Source organism: Lactuca serriola, chromosome 8, assembly GCF_051521515.1.
Source record: "Lactuca serriola cultivar US96UC23 chromosome 8, Lser_US96UC23_V15, whole genome shotgun sequence".
Lineage (NCBI taxonomy): Eukaryota > Viridiplantae > Streptophyta > Magnoliopsida > Asterales > Asteraceae > Lactuca > Lactuca serriola.
The window spans coordinates 73,814,258-73,830,340 of record NC_136415.1 but is presented as its reverse complement, the minus strand read 5'-3'; the positions used below and the strand labels follow the sequence as shown (position 1 = coordinate 73,830,340).

General features: G+C 33.3%; 1 protein-coding gene across 1 annotated transcript; it reads right to left on the bottom strand.

Annotated features, from left to right (window-relative positions):
• Positions 1-12,684: 12,684 nt before the first annotated feature.
• LOC145067051 (protein FAR-RED IMPAIRED RESPONSE 1-like) lies at positions 12,685-13,643 on the bottom strand. The gene is made up of 2 exons (XM_079014271.1): positions 13,542-13,643; positions 12,685-13,332 (listed from the first exon to the last, which is right to left on the bottom strand). Exons 1-2 carry the CDS (start codon positions 13,641-13,643, stop codon positions 12,685-12,687), a joined length of 750 nt encoding a protein of 249 aa, XP_078870397.1.
• Positions 13,644-16,083: the final 2,440 nt, after the last annotated feature.

The window sequence follows — 16,083 nt, the reverse complement described above, 5'->3', positions numbered from 1 at the left end:
TAATGATGATGTAATAGTCTAGGTTAACCTTTGTAAACCGTTGTGAAATAATAAAAATGTATTATTTTGAGTGTTATGTGTTTTATGCTAGATTTGTGTAAGTTAAATGAATTAAGAACAAGAATAAGCGTAACAATAAAATACTAGATAAGCCTGATATCTATGAATGAAGTCGTAGTGGTCGTGACGTGGATTCCCAAAATATGAAGAATGCCGAAATCCGAGTTATAACGAAGAAGTTATGACTTGTCGAAGTTTCGCGAAAGAACTGGTACGACATAGTGTGATGTAAATTGTGAATTTAAGATAGAGCGATATTTAACCTTAGTGAACTAAACGAAAGTCGTAGAATACGTTAAACTTAGATCGTGCATAAAAAGAACGTCTAAATCTAACTTCGTATGAGGAAGTTATGATTTTTCAAAGTTTCGACTTAGCGGTATGCAGCCCAAAGTTCGAGTATGAGATAGAGTGGTATCTAGTCGAAACAATCTAAACGAGAATCGAAGATCTCGTCGATAGTAGTCCAACATTAAAAAGACAGACGAAAACGGACGTCAGATGAGGAGTTATGAATTTCTAACGGAGTTTTCCTGTCCCGACCTACAAAAAAAATATAATAAAATTAAGGCCAAAATTAGCCGGCAGAGTCGAAATGAAAGTTGTAGAGCATAATCTCACCTACGCGTGCATATAAAGAACGTTGAAAACGGAGCTCATATGCTAAAGATATGAATTTTTGAAGTTCGGGTCACGAACCCTAACACTGTGTCAGAGCTCACGACTTGAACACAGTGTTCACAACGTCAACAGGTGTTGGACGCCTTCCAGAGCAAGTGGACTAATGACAAACACAATGACCTATGCCTGACCAAACTCACGACGTGAATTTTTGAGATTCATGATGTAAATCCAGAAAATCAGCCCTATAAATACAAATCGAAGGGCAGCCAATTTTGGTTGCTACTTTCTTACTCTCTCACTCCCGATACCCTCTCTAGATGTCTTGAAGTACCCCCGAAGCCTCGATATCATCCCAACACCCGAAGCAAGTCCCGAAGCACCGAAGATCCCGAGAAGAAAAGTGTTTTCGAGCCGAAGCTCTGCCTGCGAGAAGCCCGATGTGTGAAGATGTCCCGGTTTCACTGAAGCATACTACTCTAAGAGTTGTAGTGTTGTCCGATAATCGTCTTATCAAGTGAGTGTGTAGTTGCTTTCATCTAACACATAGATATGAATTAATCTCTATAAAATATGTTCTATGTGTTTATATATTATCTGTTATTTGGAATGAGTATTGAATGGATATATTATAGAAGTTTTAAAGTTATATATATATATATATATATATATATATGTTATCTACAAAACTGTTGGGTATAACATGGGTAGATAGTTGATGTGTGATGAAATAAAATGATGAGAGGCCTCAATGTTGTTGTTGATCTAGTTATCAAGCGGAGTATGGATGACGACCACAGACTCTTTCTAGACTGTCCAGTGGAACGCTGGCAGGTTCATAACCTGTAGGTGTTGGGAACAATGTGTTCATCGGTGTACTCTATCCCTCTCATGGTTGCCTTTATGACATCTATTGTTGAGGAAACCCCTTTGCAGTAATGTCCATCCCGATGAAAAAAAATCGTAGACTAGGTCCCTTATGATAGTTATTGTTTTAGGGACGTAAATTGAGGATAACGGGAATGGGTATTCGGTTTATTGTTGGTTGGTGAAATTAAATATAATTATTTATTGTGGGTTGAAAAACCCTATATGCTCACCAGGCTCCCAAGCCTGACCCACTCAGTTTCTTTGTATTACAGGTAGTGGCGCGAGATCATAAGTTGGACAACTTGTGAAGATATTTTGTTTATAGGCCAGTAGTTGTATATAACTGTTATAAGGCTTATAATGTGCCGTTTATGCTTTTGGTCTGTATCGGAACACGACATCCCGAGTTTTGTTATATATGAAAATACATTTCTTTAAGGAATGCTTTGATACATTTTATTTACCTTATTTTGTTTTGGGAACAAATTCCGCAACTCTTTTAATCAAGGATTACTCTGAAAATTATTTTAAAAAACATAAATTAAATCAGTCTTTTATGGTCGTGATTTTGGGGATGTTACATAACATTTGTACAATAGCTACCACCATAAGCATATTTCGATGATATTAGTCAAAACATTTGGATTCGTGCATCAAAACATGTAAATTTATGTGTACATCTAGCAGCGCCCATAGCGACTTACGAACTCGTTTTATACCATACAACAAGAATTATGCCATAACGCGGAGGTAACCAGCATAACGGCGCAACCCCTGTTCTACAAATGGACCTCACCACATTCCAAGTCGCTATAGCAGCCCCTACGACAGCCGTCATGACACAGTTTAGCGCTAACAACACGAACAAAGACAAGGGTTGTAACCACAGTCCCAATCAAGGTAACAACCAATGACACCAACGAGTGTGCTCCTACAAGGTCTCCCCAGATTACGAAGTTAAGAACATCCACAAAAATGGACAAGTACTACCCAAGATAATAAAGTTCTGGAACAAGAGAAACGGTCGTCCGACTCAAGGACCTACCAAAACACAACAAACTGTGACAGCCCATACCGCCACTGTGCCTACTGCCTCAGTGCCAACAAGACCATATGTTGGAACTTGCCAAAATGCAACAATTGCAACTTTCATCACTGTGGAGCTTGCCGGGTGATGCACTGGAAAAATTACAATAGAAAGGGGCACACCGCCGGTTTTGTAGGACACTGGCCCAACAAACCACTCAATCCACCAATACCGGAGTAAGCCAAACTTGCTACAGTTGTAGGGAGGCGGGGCATTTCAAAAGGGAGCACCCAAAGAGTAGAAACAAAAATATTGGAGGCGTCGCAGTATCTCCAACATCAGGACTTGAGGAAGCAACAAGGAACCCCGCTACGACTACCAGTACGTTCCTCCTCAAATAACTCATATAGATGCATACATTACGATATCAGTACGAAGAGGTGTTTCACGAATCACCAATTTTAAAATGCATTCAGACAAAAGCTACAATCACTCAACGAAACATTCATAAGTAGAATTAACAAATGATAAAATAGAAATCACTAAAGATATATACGTAATATGCACTCTAACACTAAAACAACCAACTCTTTCAAATTAACCTAATGCCAGCTACAATAGGAAACTTCGACGTGATCACCAGTATATTTTAGTTTAATCTTCATCATACCGATATCATGTGTTACGAAAAAGCTGGTATCCTTAATCTACCAAGTAGCGAAACCCTCGTCATTAATTGCAAGAAACCCGACACAACCCTTCAAATAATCTCTTAGGTCAAGACTTGGAACTATCTACGCAAGAAGTACCACGCCTTCCTAGCCCATGATGTGGATGAGAAACAAGAAGCGAAAGACATCAAGGATGTTCCAGAAGTCTGTAACCTTCCCAATTTATTCCCCAGAAGACCTTTCGAGAATTCCACCCACACAACGAGTCGAGTTCAAAATCGATTTATAACATAATAGCTATGGAAAAGGTAGTTGTAAATACGGTTTCACCCAAACTTATCACGCCACTCACGTAGAGACTAAGGACACATGCTTAGTAGGATCTCTTATTCAACTGTCTTTTCAATTTTGATTATAAACGAATTTTATACACGAAATGAGGATGGAAGAATTAGGGTAAAAACGCCACCACCTGAGCGATCACAGACAAATTAATCAAACCCACGCCCTCCCTACCACCCAAAACCACAAAGAAAGTCGAAACATTGACAAGAATGTATAACAAGGAGATTGTGAGGTTGCGTAGTTTGCCACTATCTATTGTCTTGGATAAGAGATAATTGATTCGCCTCACATTTTTTACAGTCACTACAAAAATCCTTAGGAATCCGACTTGACATGAGTACAACCTACCACCCACGAACTGACGGGCTAAGCGAGACGACTACTCAGACGTTGGAAGACATGTTGAGAGCTTGTGTGATAGATTTTGGTAAAGCTTGAGAAACTCGTTTACCACTTATTGAATTTTCAGAAAACAATAATTATCACACTAGCATCAAAGTTGCTCCGTTTGAAGCCCTCTATGGTTGTAAGTACAGATCACCTATGTGATGGGTTGAAGTAGGTGACACATAACTAACAAGGGGGCAAATACCTGGTAGCACTATCACTGGTCCCTAGATCATACGAGAAACAACAGAGAAGATCGTTCAAATTCGTGAACGACTGAAAGCTTCTCGAGACTGGCAAAAGAGCTATGCAGATAAGTGACGTAAACCCTTAGGATATCAAGTTGGTGACCACATGCCATTAAAAGTCTCACCGTGAAAGGGAATGATACATTTCGGAAAACATGGAAAATTCAGTCAAAGGTATATCGGGCCATTCGAGATCCTTGCTAGAATCAGCCCGGTAACTTACAAACTTCGACTACCCCCAAGAACTTAGTAACGTGCATCCCACTTTTCATGTGTCCAACTTAAAGAAGTTCTTGTCTGACGAGACCCTTGTAATTCCTCCCAAAGAAATCGAGGTAAACGAAAGTCTACACTTCGTAGAGGAACTTGTGGAAATCATGGACAGGGAGATTAAAAGGACTAAACAAAGTCGTATACCAATAGTGAAGGTCCGCTGGAATGCCAAGCGAGGACCTAAATTCACATGGGAACGAGAAGATCAAATGAAACAAAAGTACCCACGTCTTTTCCCCAACCCTTGAAGTCCCACTCAAAATGCTAATTTCGGGACGAAATTCCCTCTAATGGATGAATGATTTGACATCTGGCAAAGTTGGAGTCAAGCAAAGTCTAAAGATGTATTATGTATAAGTGAAACCACATCTTAACCTTGTTGCAATATGTCATCTATAGCCAAAGAGGCATCATTTGTATAAGTATATATATATATATATATATATATATATATATATATATATATATATATATATATAGGAGTAACATCAAATGAGAACACCAAAAAGGTTGAGAACGCAAGAACATATCTGAGCTCTTCAAATATTACGATCTAAGGATAATATAACTTATAAAAGTCATGAGATGAAATTGTAAATTTCTAAAAGTCATGGGATGAGATTGTAAATTTTTAATAATCTAAAGTGTAATATGGTCATTACATGTTAACCTATTTTTGTAAAGTTGTTGGAATCTCTCTGCCCTTCTCTCTCTATCTCTCACTCACATATACATCTTCCTCTCACTCGGTAAATACAAATTTCAAACCTTTAAACCCAAATTGATCCGTCACTTGACGAGACCGGAGAAAACGAAGAATCAAAAGCAGCAAGGTCGATGAATGGCGTAGGAAGGAAGTGAAGGCAGTCGGCGACGTCTGTGGTCAGCCGTCGTGATGGCAAGGGGGGCGTTTCTAGGGTCAACAAGGCTAAAGAAGAGGAAATGAGGAGGAAAAGAGGGGTGGGTCATCGGTCTCGATGGATGCAACAATGTGATCGGGGGTTGAAGATGGGACGCCTTTGGTGCTTGGCTGGATCGATGAGAAGAAGAAAAGAGAATGGAAGCAGTGGGATGTGGGGTTTGCCATTGGTTTCCGGTTACAAAGCCTCGAGATTGGGTTGTTTGGTGATTGAGAAGGGAAGTAACGATTCAACAACATGTAAGAGTTCCTTTTTTTGTTCTTGTTCGATTTGGCAGAACTCGATAGGCTCAAGTGGGTGTTTGTTTGATTCCCTTTTTTTCTTCTGTTTTGATTGAAATTTATGGAATTTGAGGTGGGTTTTTGGGTTTGCTTTTTAACATAAATTGATGAGCTTAATCAATCGTTTTTTGTGGTGTTTTGTTGCTTGAAATAAATAGGAAGAAGATGAATAACGGCGATGTTTGGCTTGGTTGTTCGACGGAAAAGAGAAGAATAGAGATGTTTGTGGTGGTGACAGTCCACAGATGTTGGTGGCAGTCCTCCTCCCGTCCATTGTTTATCCAGTGATCCAATGTCAAGATTTATGAATACGGCAGCGACAGTAAAGGGAGTGACAGGAAGGAAGCCTTCAATCCACCCTGGGCTACGATGAACTCAACAGTACCGATTCACTCTTGAAGTCGTTGTAGTCGATCGACAAGGAAGGAAAAAACGGATCATAAAGGGTGTGCGTGAATGGTTGTATTTATTTATGAATAGCACGTTTATTCATTTATAAATAACAGTGTAGTTATGTGTGAATGGTTGTATTTATTTATTAATAGTAGTGTATTCATGTGAATGAGTGTATTTATTTATGATTGGATTTATTCATTATATGATAGAATTTGTATTAATTTATAAATAACAGCATATTCATTTGTGAATTGTAATGTATTCATGTGGAATGATTGTATTTATTTATGTATAGTAGTGTATTCATGTGAATGGGTGTGTTTATTTATGATTAGAACTATTCATTTTATGAAGATATGATAATTTTTACACTATTTTTATTTTCAATTCATGAAAAATGTATTGAGTTATTTGTAATTTGACTTGTTTTCATTTATGATTGGAAGTGTATTGATTTGGGATTGGATTTCTATTCATTTTTTTTTTTGAAAAACAAAAACGTGAAATAGTAAAAAATAATTATTTTTTTAAAATTTTTTTCAGATTTAAAATAAATTTGAGTAAAAATGTTTTTTATATTCCATTAATAAGAAAAATAAAAAATTGAATATTTCCTTGTTTTTGGTAACTGATCCTAAATTTAAGGGAATTTGATTGAATTTTATTTTATTTTAATTTAATTAAAATAAACAATTACTAATATGCCCTTATATATTGATTGGTAACTGATCCTTTCCCTATATATATATATATATATATATATATATATATATATATATATATATATATATATATATATATAACCATGTTGAAATGGACTATGGTAAGTCAACACAAGTCAAATAATTAAGAGTTAAAAGCATGAATTATACCCCACTACAAGGAGTTTTCAATTTTAGGAACCTAGATCAAAGGAGTTTTCGGGTTTTAGAATCTAGGATCAAAGGGGTTTTCGGTTTCATGGGGGACAAAATCTTATTTGTGGGTGCTACTAGGACCGAAATCACCCATTCATAGGTGGAACCAAACCGAAATCAAGGTGATTTCGGTCATACCTTGGCTGAAATCACCAAAAGGTGGGCAAGTGGTGCCACTTGAATGGTAGTTTGGCTTCCCAATGTGATATATTACACATTCCAACGTAAATGTCACTTCTCTTACACTTCTTACCCCATATAAAATCACTATTTATGGACCATTTCCGAACTCATTCACAGTTAACGATCTTTCACCCCAAATTCTCTAAAAGAAACACTTTCAACATTCGTATGGTAAGCACATTCAAGCCTTCAAGAAAAGCATACCTCAAGATAAATTTGTAGGATTTTGGTAAGTTCTTCGTTTATTTAGTGTTTATACAACACTTAAATTAATAGTTTCATAAAATTTACACATATCATTATGTGTTTGAAACGATTAGGATACGACTACCTTCAAGTGTTCTAACTTAAAGATCATCAGCATCACCTCGTTATCAAACCACAAATTTATATAAAGGAGAGTTCATACCCCTACTTCTTTCAAGATTTTTTCTATGTTTTAGGGGGGTGGGGGGGGGGGATACAAGTAACACACAAGAAAATTTACGTTAGACCGCAAACATTTAAATACGTTAATTTTACAAAAAGTGTTAAATACGTGAAGCGACTTTACTACCAACCGCGTATATTTTTACATATATCGTTTTGATAAAAACGTATAGATATGAAAAACGGTTACAAAATACAGTAAATTATTGTTATAAATATATATAACTATATATATTTTGAGTACAAAACATTCATTTCATTTAACTATATACACATAGTATACGAAACCTAACCACCTTTGTAACCCATTGAGCAAATGGTGTAATTATACTGGAAAAAGGGATAATTACATATACAAACGCTTTCATTACAAAAACACGTACACTATTTGAATAAATTTGTGAGAAATTGTCTTCATCGTACCTAACTGAGGTACACACGAAAGTCCTGTTTTTATAACCGGAATCATTTATGTCATTTTTTAATTATCCTGTAAAAAGGGGAGAATTCAATATACAAACGTTTTCATTACAAAAACATGTACACTCGTTGAATAAATTTGTGAGACATTGTATTCATCGTGCCTAACTGAGGCATACACGAAAGTCCTGTTTTTATAACCAGAATCTCTCGTAAGAGAGTGATACTTGTGTATAAATCTATATGAGACTGATGATCCCACATGTCACACCCTCAAACCGGAACGGCAGAAACGTTCAAGGATGGATGACTTCATGTGTAGTATCACAACAATACACAATAGTAATCAAAGTACAACATCCATTACATTGATATAATATAACTTTACATTCGTCTTCAAATCATTGTATATTTGACACCAAAAAGTATAATTAAAAGACATAATTATATGAAACTCTGTCTTCCTGAAAACTTCTGGGTACCAGTTTATCGATTTCCTAAAAATACAAGTAGTTTTGAAAAGAGTGTCAACAATTAAGTTGGTGAGTTCATAAGCATGTTTGTAATTGAAATCTGTTATTTGTTCCTTTGAAAAATGTAAGTATGTTTTCCCCAGAAAATCCTATATTTTTTTGTAGTATATGTGTTTTTGTTCTGAAATAGTATGATATAGTTTTAAATTCCCATAAAACTATGAAAAGTATGTTTTCTCTATACTAGAATAGCATTTTGTATTTGTACTTGTATGAAACCTTGTGAAATTGTAAATATCTAGATTCACCAATTATAGTTTTATTTATGTAAAACTATGTGAAGTTGTTTACTTATTATTACACTAAACACATTATTCAATACCAAATTGTGAGTTATCATAACCATGCTTGATGGCCTAAGTCTTGCTAGAAACACGATGTACATCAGGCGTTGAAATATTGTACAACAATTGTCACCTCAAGCCTGCCGGCTTAACTGTAGCGAACAGTCGAAGTGTGCGATTGTCAATCTCGTATAGATCTATACACAAGTGTCACGCTCTCCCTCCAAGAGACTCTGGTTATAATTTTCAGGACTTTTGTTTTATACTTAAATAAGTACATAAAGCATGTCTCACAAATGCTATATTGATAGTTACATGTAGAATAATGAAAAATATCTTTGTAATAGATAAATTGTAAATATCTCAAAAATTATTTATAATAGAATTTATATGGTTATTTTCGTAAGTTACTCTGAATATGTAAAGAAATATGTAGTTCCATAAACTGTATTGATAAGTATGCATGACTCATAAACTATACATATTATACTTTATATGCTTGTTTTTGTATGAAATCTTGAACTGGTAAAATAGTATGTTTATTTTTGTAAAAATAACAATCATAAGCCATTTGAATAATTGTGTAATTTATACAAGATTTCTTGTATTTTACCTGTATTTTCCTCTAAAATATTTATAATGATAGTGAAAATAAAGGGGTATAAACTCACTTTGATGAGTGGTGATTCGGGCATCGTTTCGTTTCTAGGAAGGATTTTTCTTGATGAAACTGAGAGTTTTGATGAAAAACCGAGCTTCACGCGGACAGAGTTTCGATTGGAAAAGTTTATTTTCTCGAGGAATTCGGGGCTCTTTGCTTTCTTCGGGTGTTAGGGGGTATTCTAGACTTCGGGGGGTTAAAACTGGCTAGAAAGAGTGTTTAAGGTGAGAGAGAGGTTGAAAATGGAAAAAAACCCGAAGGCTTTGCATACTATTTATAGGAGGCTGAGGCCTCGAATTACGCTGGGCGTACTTCTTGGTACGCATAGAGTACTACGGTATACTCGAGTACGTTGGGCGTACTACCTCATACGTTGGGTGTAATGGTTGCGTGCCTCCTATTTGGTTCCCGTGCCTCGGACGTGCCAAGTCTACTGATACGTGTCGAGGCTAGTTCGAGTACGCTGGCCTGGGTGTACTTCATACGAGATATGTGTCCTCTAATTGGGTTCCGAGCCTCGGATGTGACAAGGCTACTTACACGTACCACAGCTAGCCTAGGTACGCTGGTCGTACTCTTTTGTACACTAGGCGTACTCCTTCACGAATTTATTAGTTAAACTTCAAAAATTCGTAACTTTCGCATACGAGCTTCGTTTTTGACGTTCTTTATATCCACGTGTAGGTGAGACCATACGCTATAACTTTGGTTTAGACTCTGTCGGCTAATTTTGACTTTACATTTAAAGTTATATTTTTAACGGGCCGGGACAGGAAAAGTCCGTTAAAATTTCATAACTTCTTCATCCGACGTTCGTTTCCGTCTGTCTTTTTATAGTTGTACTACTATTGACGAGACCTTCGATTCTCACTTAGGTTGTGTCGGCTAAAAATCGTTCGATCTTTATTTCAAATTTCGGGCTGTGTACTGCTATGATGAATCTTAGAAAAATCATAACTTTTTCATACATAGTCAGATTTGAATGCTCTTTTTATGTATGTTCACGGTTTAACGTATTCTACACAGCGTTTTGTTGGTTTTGTCACGGAACTTCGATAGGTCATAACTTCTTCGTTATAACCCGGATTTCGGTGTTCTTTATATTTTCGGAATCCTTAGAACAATCTCTACCACTTTATTAATCTCAATCAAGTTTATTTAACATTTTACTTTTGACAATCATTTTTATTACAACTTTAAAAATAATTAAATGCATATAACATTCAAATAATTTCTCTTTATTACTTTAAAATTAGTTACAATAGTTGACTTAGACTATTACATTACCTTGAAATATTAGGTTGTTACACCACACTTTGAATGTTAGCTACAGTTAGACCGGCAGGTTATGGGTGACAAATGTCATAAACTTTTCGACGCCTGAAGGACGTCGAGGCAGGCAACTCATTTTTAGTACGGTTATGAAAACTTACATGGGGAAACGACTATACGTATATTTTACACGAAAACACATTTCTTCAAACGGTTTTACACATGAATAAAACTACATATTACTACTTTAAGTATGGAAAACACTAGTGCATTTCTGTCTTCAAAACATTTAAGACTACAACTCATTTCTAAGAAAAATATTGTATTTTCTAGAATAAACACCATAATTTTACAAGTGAACGTCTTACATCTCATTTATTAGAAAATGTCGGATTTTCTGGAAACAAACACGATATCTCTTCACGTAAAGGCTTACTATTCTTATACAAACTCTTATGAACGCACCAACTTAATTGTTGACACTTTTTTAAACAACTTGTATTCTCAGGAAATCAGTAAAACAGGTAACCACCAACTTTTGAGGATGGGGCGCTAAGGCGTCAAACAAATCTTTTCTCATCATATTGTAATTGACTTTTGAAACATATAATACTTACAACGATGTAAAATTTTCAATTATATATATGATGGTTATGTTGGCTTTCTTTACTATTACACAATTGTTATGATACAATACATGAAAGTTATCCACCCCCGGATGTTTCCGTCATCCTGGTTTCGGGGTGTGAAATAAACCTTCAACATAGAATACGTAAAGGAGTCCCTGGTATGTGGTAAATCTACTTCGCTTCAAGCTAATAATATGTTAAGTATGCATAATATTCAAAACTGCTTTTCTTTTAATCCAATACTTTGATATTAGAAAAAAAAGTAATCTATGAAGAAGTTTGTGGTTATGAATGTGTAGTATATGAGTCAAAATTCTATGATGAATGATAACATATTCAAAAATGAGTTAATTAGTATGCGCTTGACTTGTTGATTAACATTTGTTTTGATTGTCTAATGTCAGAGAATAAGAATGATGTGAACACTTGAGTATGTTAACATTGAAATTATTGATATTTGCTATGCAATACTAAATATGTATTCATCTCTGATTATATCATATCATTACTAGCATAAACCTTCAACATAGACTAAGTAAAGGAGTCCATGGTATGTGTTAAATCTAGTTTGCTTCAAGGTAATAATATGTTATGTATGTAGAAAATTCAAAACTGCTTTTCTTTTAATCCAATACTTTGATATTAGAAAATAAGTAATCTATGAAGAAGTTTACTTCTAAAAGTTAGTGTAAAATGTAAGATTGATTATGATGATAACTATGTACAGGTTCATCAAGTGTTCGTGTAATTGAAGGAAAGAATGTCATGATGAATGTAGAGAATCAAGGGATAGTTGTTGGGGGATGGAAATTGATTACCAAAAAAATGAATAGTGGAAACTCGAAAGAGAATAACAGCAGTGATGATGATATTGTTGAGAGAAAAAAGAAGATGGATACTAAAAACAAGGAAAACAAAATTAAAAGGGAAATGGTTGAAAAGATTATTAAGGATAAAAAGGTTAATGTGTAAAGGAAAAAATGATTGAATATGAGGGTAAATGTAAATAAGTGAAGGTAGGAACAGAATTCCATAGGTTGAGTACTCGTATGTCTCCAAACTCGTTGTATCTAGCAATTAGAAGTTTGTCAAAAAATCAACGAGAATTGGAACGCAAAATGGGTTTTGGATCTTTTCTGGGTATGAAGCTTGATACATTACCAGGTAAGCTAGTATATTTTGTTGTAGATAGCTTCAAACCTATTTCGTGCTCCATAAGGGTTAAAAGTGGTGAAGTGGCCATAACAAACAATACGGTTAAAAGTGGTGAAGTGGCCATAACTCACGTATAAGTATATCCCATTGATCATCATTTTCAACTTCTGGATCGATATGAGAATCATTTGAATTAGAAGAATTATAATGTATAAATTCCTTGACAAGACACTCATCAACATCCTCACATGTACTGATACTAATTTGTGAACATGCAACCATAGACAAGTACATCTCATTCTGAACTTGTCGATAGACAGTGCGAGTGTATAACAAAGATGCATTCCTCTCAATTTTGAATGGTGTCCTCATCATTGAATGTTTGTCTTTAGTACTGAAGTCAAATGATGATTGAGTGAATCTATACTTCTCCATAGAAGCTTCAAAAGAAATCATAAAATGGACAATAGTAGAGCAATAATGAGTGTTTTGGTGAAATGCAGAATTCTCACTTTCAGAACGAGATGTCGTTCTCATTAATCCTGATAAAGGTACATGCTTGAAGAATGTAGGTATCCAGAAACGTCTCAAGCCATGCATATCATCCAACCATTTATTATCTGTGAGCTTGTATTCATTCATTAAGGACTTCCACCCTACCTCAAATTCATCAACTTCAAGCCTCGAATTCCATATCAATAAGTTGAATTTTTTACGAAATTTTGGAATGTTGACAATGTTCAAAGAAAACTGGGAAATTATAATTTTAATTATAAATAAGTTGAAGAATATAATATGTAAATTCTAGTTTGAATACACTAAACCCATTGATTGTTTTATTGGTAAATTTATTAATTTATTCATTTATATTACATACTATGTAAATATATTATCATCTGGTATTAAAATATACAATCACTTCATTGTTTTATAAAAACAAAAGAAAAAAATGAATAAACATTGAATTGCATAAATATTTTTAATGGCAATTTAGATGTGATATGCCACATGTAAAGCCTATGAATCAATTGTGGGAAAACAGTTTCAATGGCTTTCTTCATTGTTGGGTCTTGGTCGGATAAAACCAACAATGGTTGTTTGCCAAAAGCTTTAAGAAAAGATTTCAACAACCATATTTACGAATCAGTGTCTTCTCTGCTCAACAAGCTAACACCAAAAGTGACACGCCTCTTGTGATTATTCATTCTAGTAAAAGGAACAAAAACCATATCGTGCATGTAAAAGTATTTGAATTAATGTATGCATGAATAATAAATAAATAAAATATTAAACTACAATCATATCCAACCTGTTAGTTCGAAAAGTAGCATCGAAAGAAACTACGTCACCAAACTCTTTAGATTTTGTTGGCTTTATTATTTTAATTATTTTTATTTATAAAATTAAATATCTGTTTGAGTTTTTAATGTCTAACAATTATAAAAGATTAAAATAATAAAAATATTAAGGATCGTAGTATTCTACATTTATACTATTTTTGAATCATATTATTTTTGGAGAAAAATATTTTAAATCAAATTATTTTTAAACATACTATTTTGGATCATATTATTTTTGAATCATATGATTTTGGATCAATAATAAACTCAATTACAGAAAGTATTTCTTCAAAAAACAAATTTTGGATTATTATATATTTCAAATCATTTAATTTTAAATCATAAAAGATATAAATGATAATCATAAAATGTTTGAATCAAAATATTTTTAGATCATAAAAAATTAAGGATCATAAACTTGTTAAATCAGAATTTCTTTCTAATCATATTATTTTAGATCATATTATGTACAACATTTTTTTAAAATAAAAATACTTATAATCTTTTAAAATAATTTTTGGTATCTAAACAACCTTATTTATAAAAATTTCATTTCAAAAAACTTATAATAATATATAATAAACCTTTAAGGGTTTTCAATTTGGAGAATGAAAATTTCAACGTCTTATGTTCTTTTAAGAAAAGAACTAAATCATTTAAACAAAACATTTGTATCAATAACAATATATTTTACATTTTTTTTACAGATTCACTAAATTAGTATTACCAAGAACCCTATCATTTGCTTTTTTTGAATTTGGATAAAAAATTCCATTATATTTTAAGTATATATATTTTTTAAAATTAAAAAATAAACACCTCAAAAACATTTTAAAAAATATTTTTTTTTAGAAAGTCACTAGTATAATTAGTAGAAGTATCCCGTAAATTTTTATGATTTTTCAAAAATTTGTTTTTCTGGATTTAAAGAAAATAAAAATATATTTTTAAAATTTTTGTTACTACGTTTTTTAGTAAATAATTAAAAACTTTAGTTTTTTTAAAATTCTTTTTTCAAAGAAAAATCGTGTTGTGATAAAAAAAACAAAGTGGATAGAAAAAAAAAAGGCTCAACCAATGGCTAAGGGACAAGTGCTAGAGAGAGAAAAAAAGGGATGGGTGATTAGACATGTTTTGCTTTCATATTTTATTTTGTTCTATTTAACCCTCTAAACAATTAACATTCTTAGAAAATACTAAAATGTCTCACATAATTACAAAACGTCGTATCATCTTGTGATATTTTGATGAGAAATAAAATTAGATCTTAACATTTTATGTTTTCAATCCTACGACAAAAATTTGTTCTCGTAGTATTCACCAACTTTTTAGTTCTCAACAAATCATATATATATATATATATATATATATATATATATATATATATATATATATATATATATATATATATATAACTCATTTTAAATCTACCACATGTGTCATTTTTACTTAACCTGATCATTTTAACCAATTAGACTCGACCCAATACTATAGTAAGTACTAGGACCTTAATGATGAAAATTTATTGATCCGCCACTAATGGCAACTCAACCCTACCGCCTTAGAAATGTATATGCTTTTTTCGAAGTGTGATTCATTCTGAGGTCAAGACAAAACATCTTTCATTTTAGAGTTAGAAGTTTTAAAGAACGCAACTTCACCTTTCTTCTCTGACATGTTGGAAAAGGTTTCTTAGGTGTGTGGAGCGTTAATTGATGATGCATATTTTATATTCTTTATTTTGGTTATTTCATTGAAAAGAGACTACTAGGGATTAAGTTTCTATCTTTTGTGTTTGGATTTGGTTTTAAAGGTTTGAAAAACATATATACTATATATGTATCTATCTATCTACCTATATATCTATATATATTTATAAAAGAGACATTTTTACTTGCACCACATGCATTTGAAATCTGTATGATTTTCAATTTCTTTCTAATAACTATTAAAAAGTGTTTGGATCATTTTTGGTCACTTAACTTTTGGTTTTGTGCTCATTTGGTCATTTAACACCTTTTAAGTTTTAAAAGGTCATCAAACTTTTGGCTTTATGCTCATTTAGTCACTTAACTTTTGGTTTGGTCACATTTAGTTACCTAACTTTTAAAATTGTGCTCATTTAGTCACTAAACTTTTAAAAAAAATTTAAAAGTTTAGT

What these genes read in the sequence shown, in the direction of transcription:
- LOC145067051 (XM_079014271.1), bottom strand. Translation starts at nt 13,643, where the DNA reads ATGAAGAAAGCCATTGAAACTGTTTTCCCACAATTGATTCATAGGCTT. An exon ending in AAATATTTATGCAATTCAAT is followed by an intron (nt 13,333 to 13,541) that starts GTTTATTCATTT and finishes ATAATTTCCCAG; the next exon opens with TTTTCTTTGAACATTGTCAA.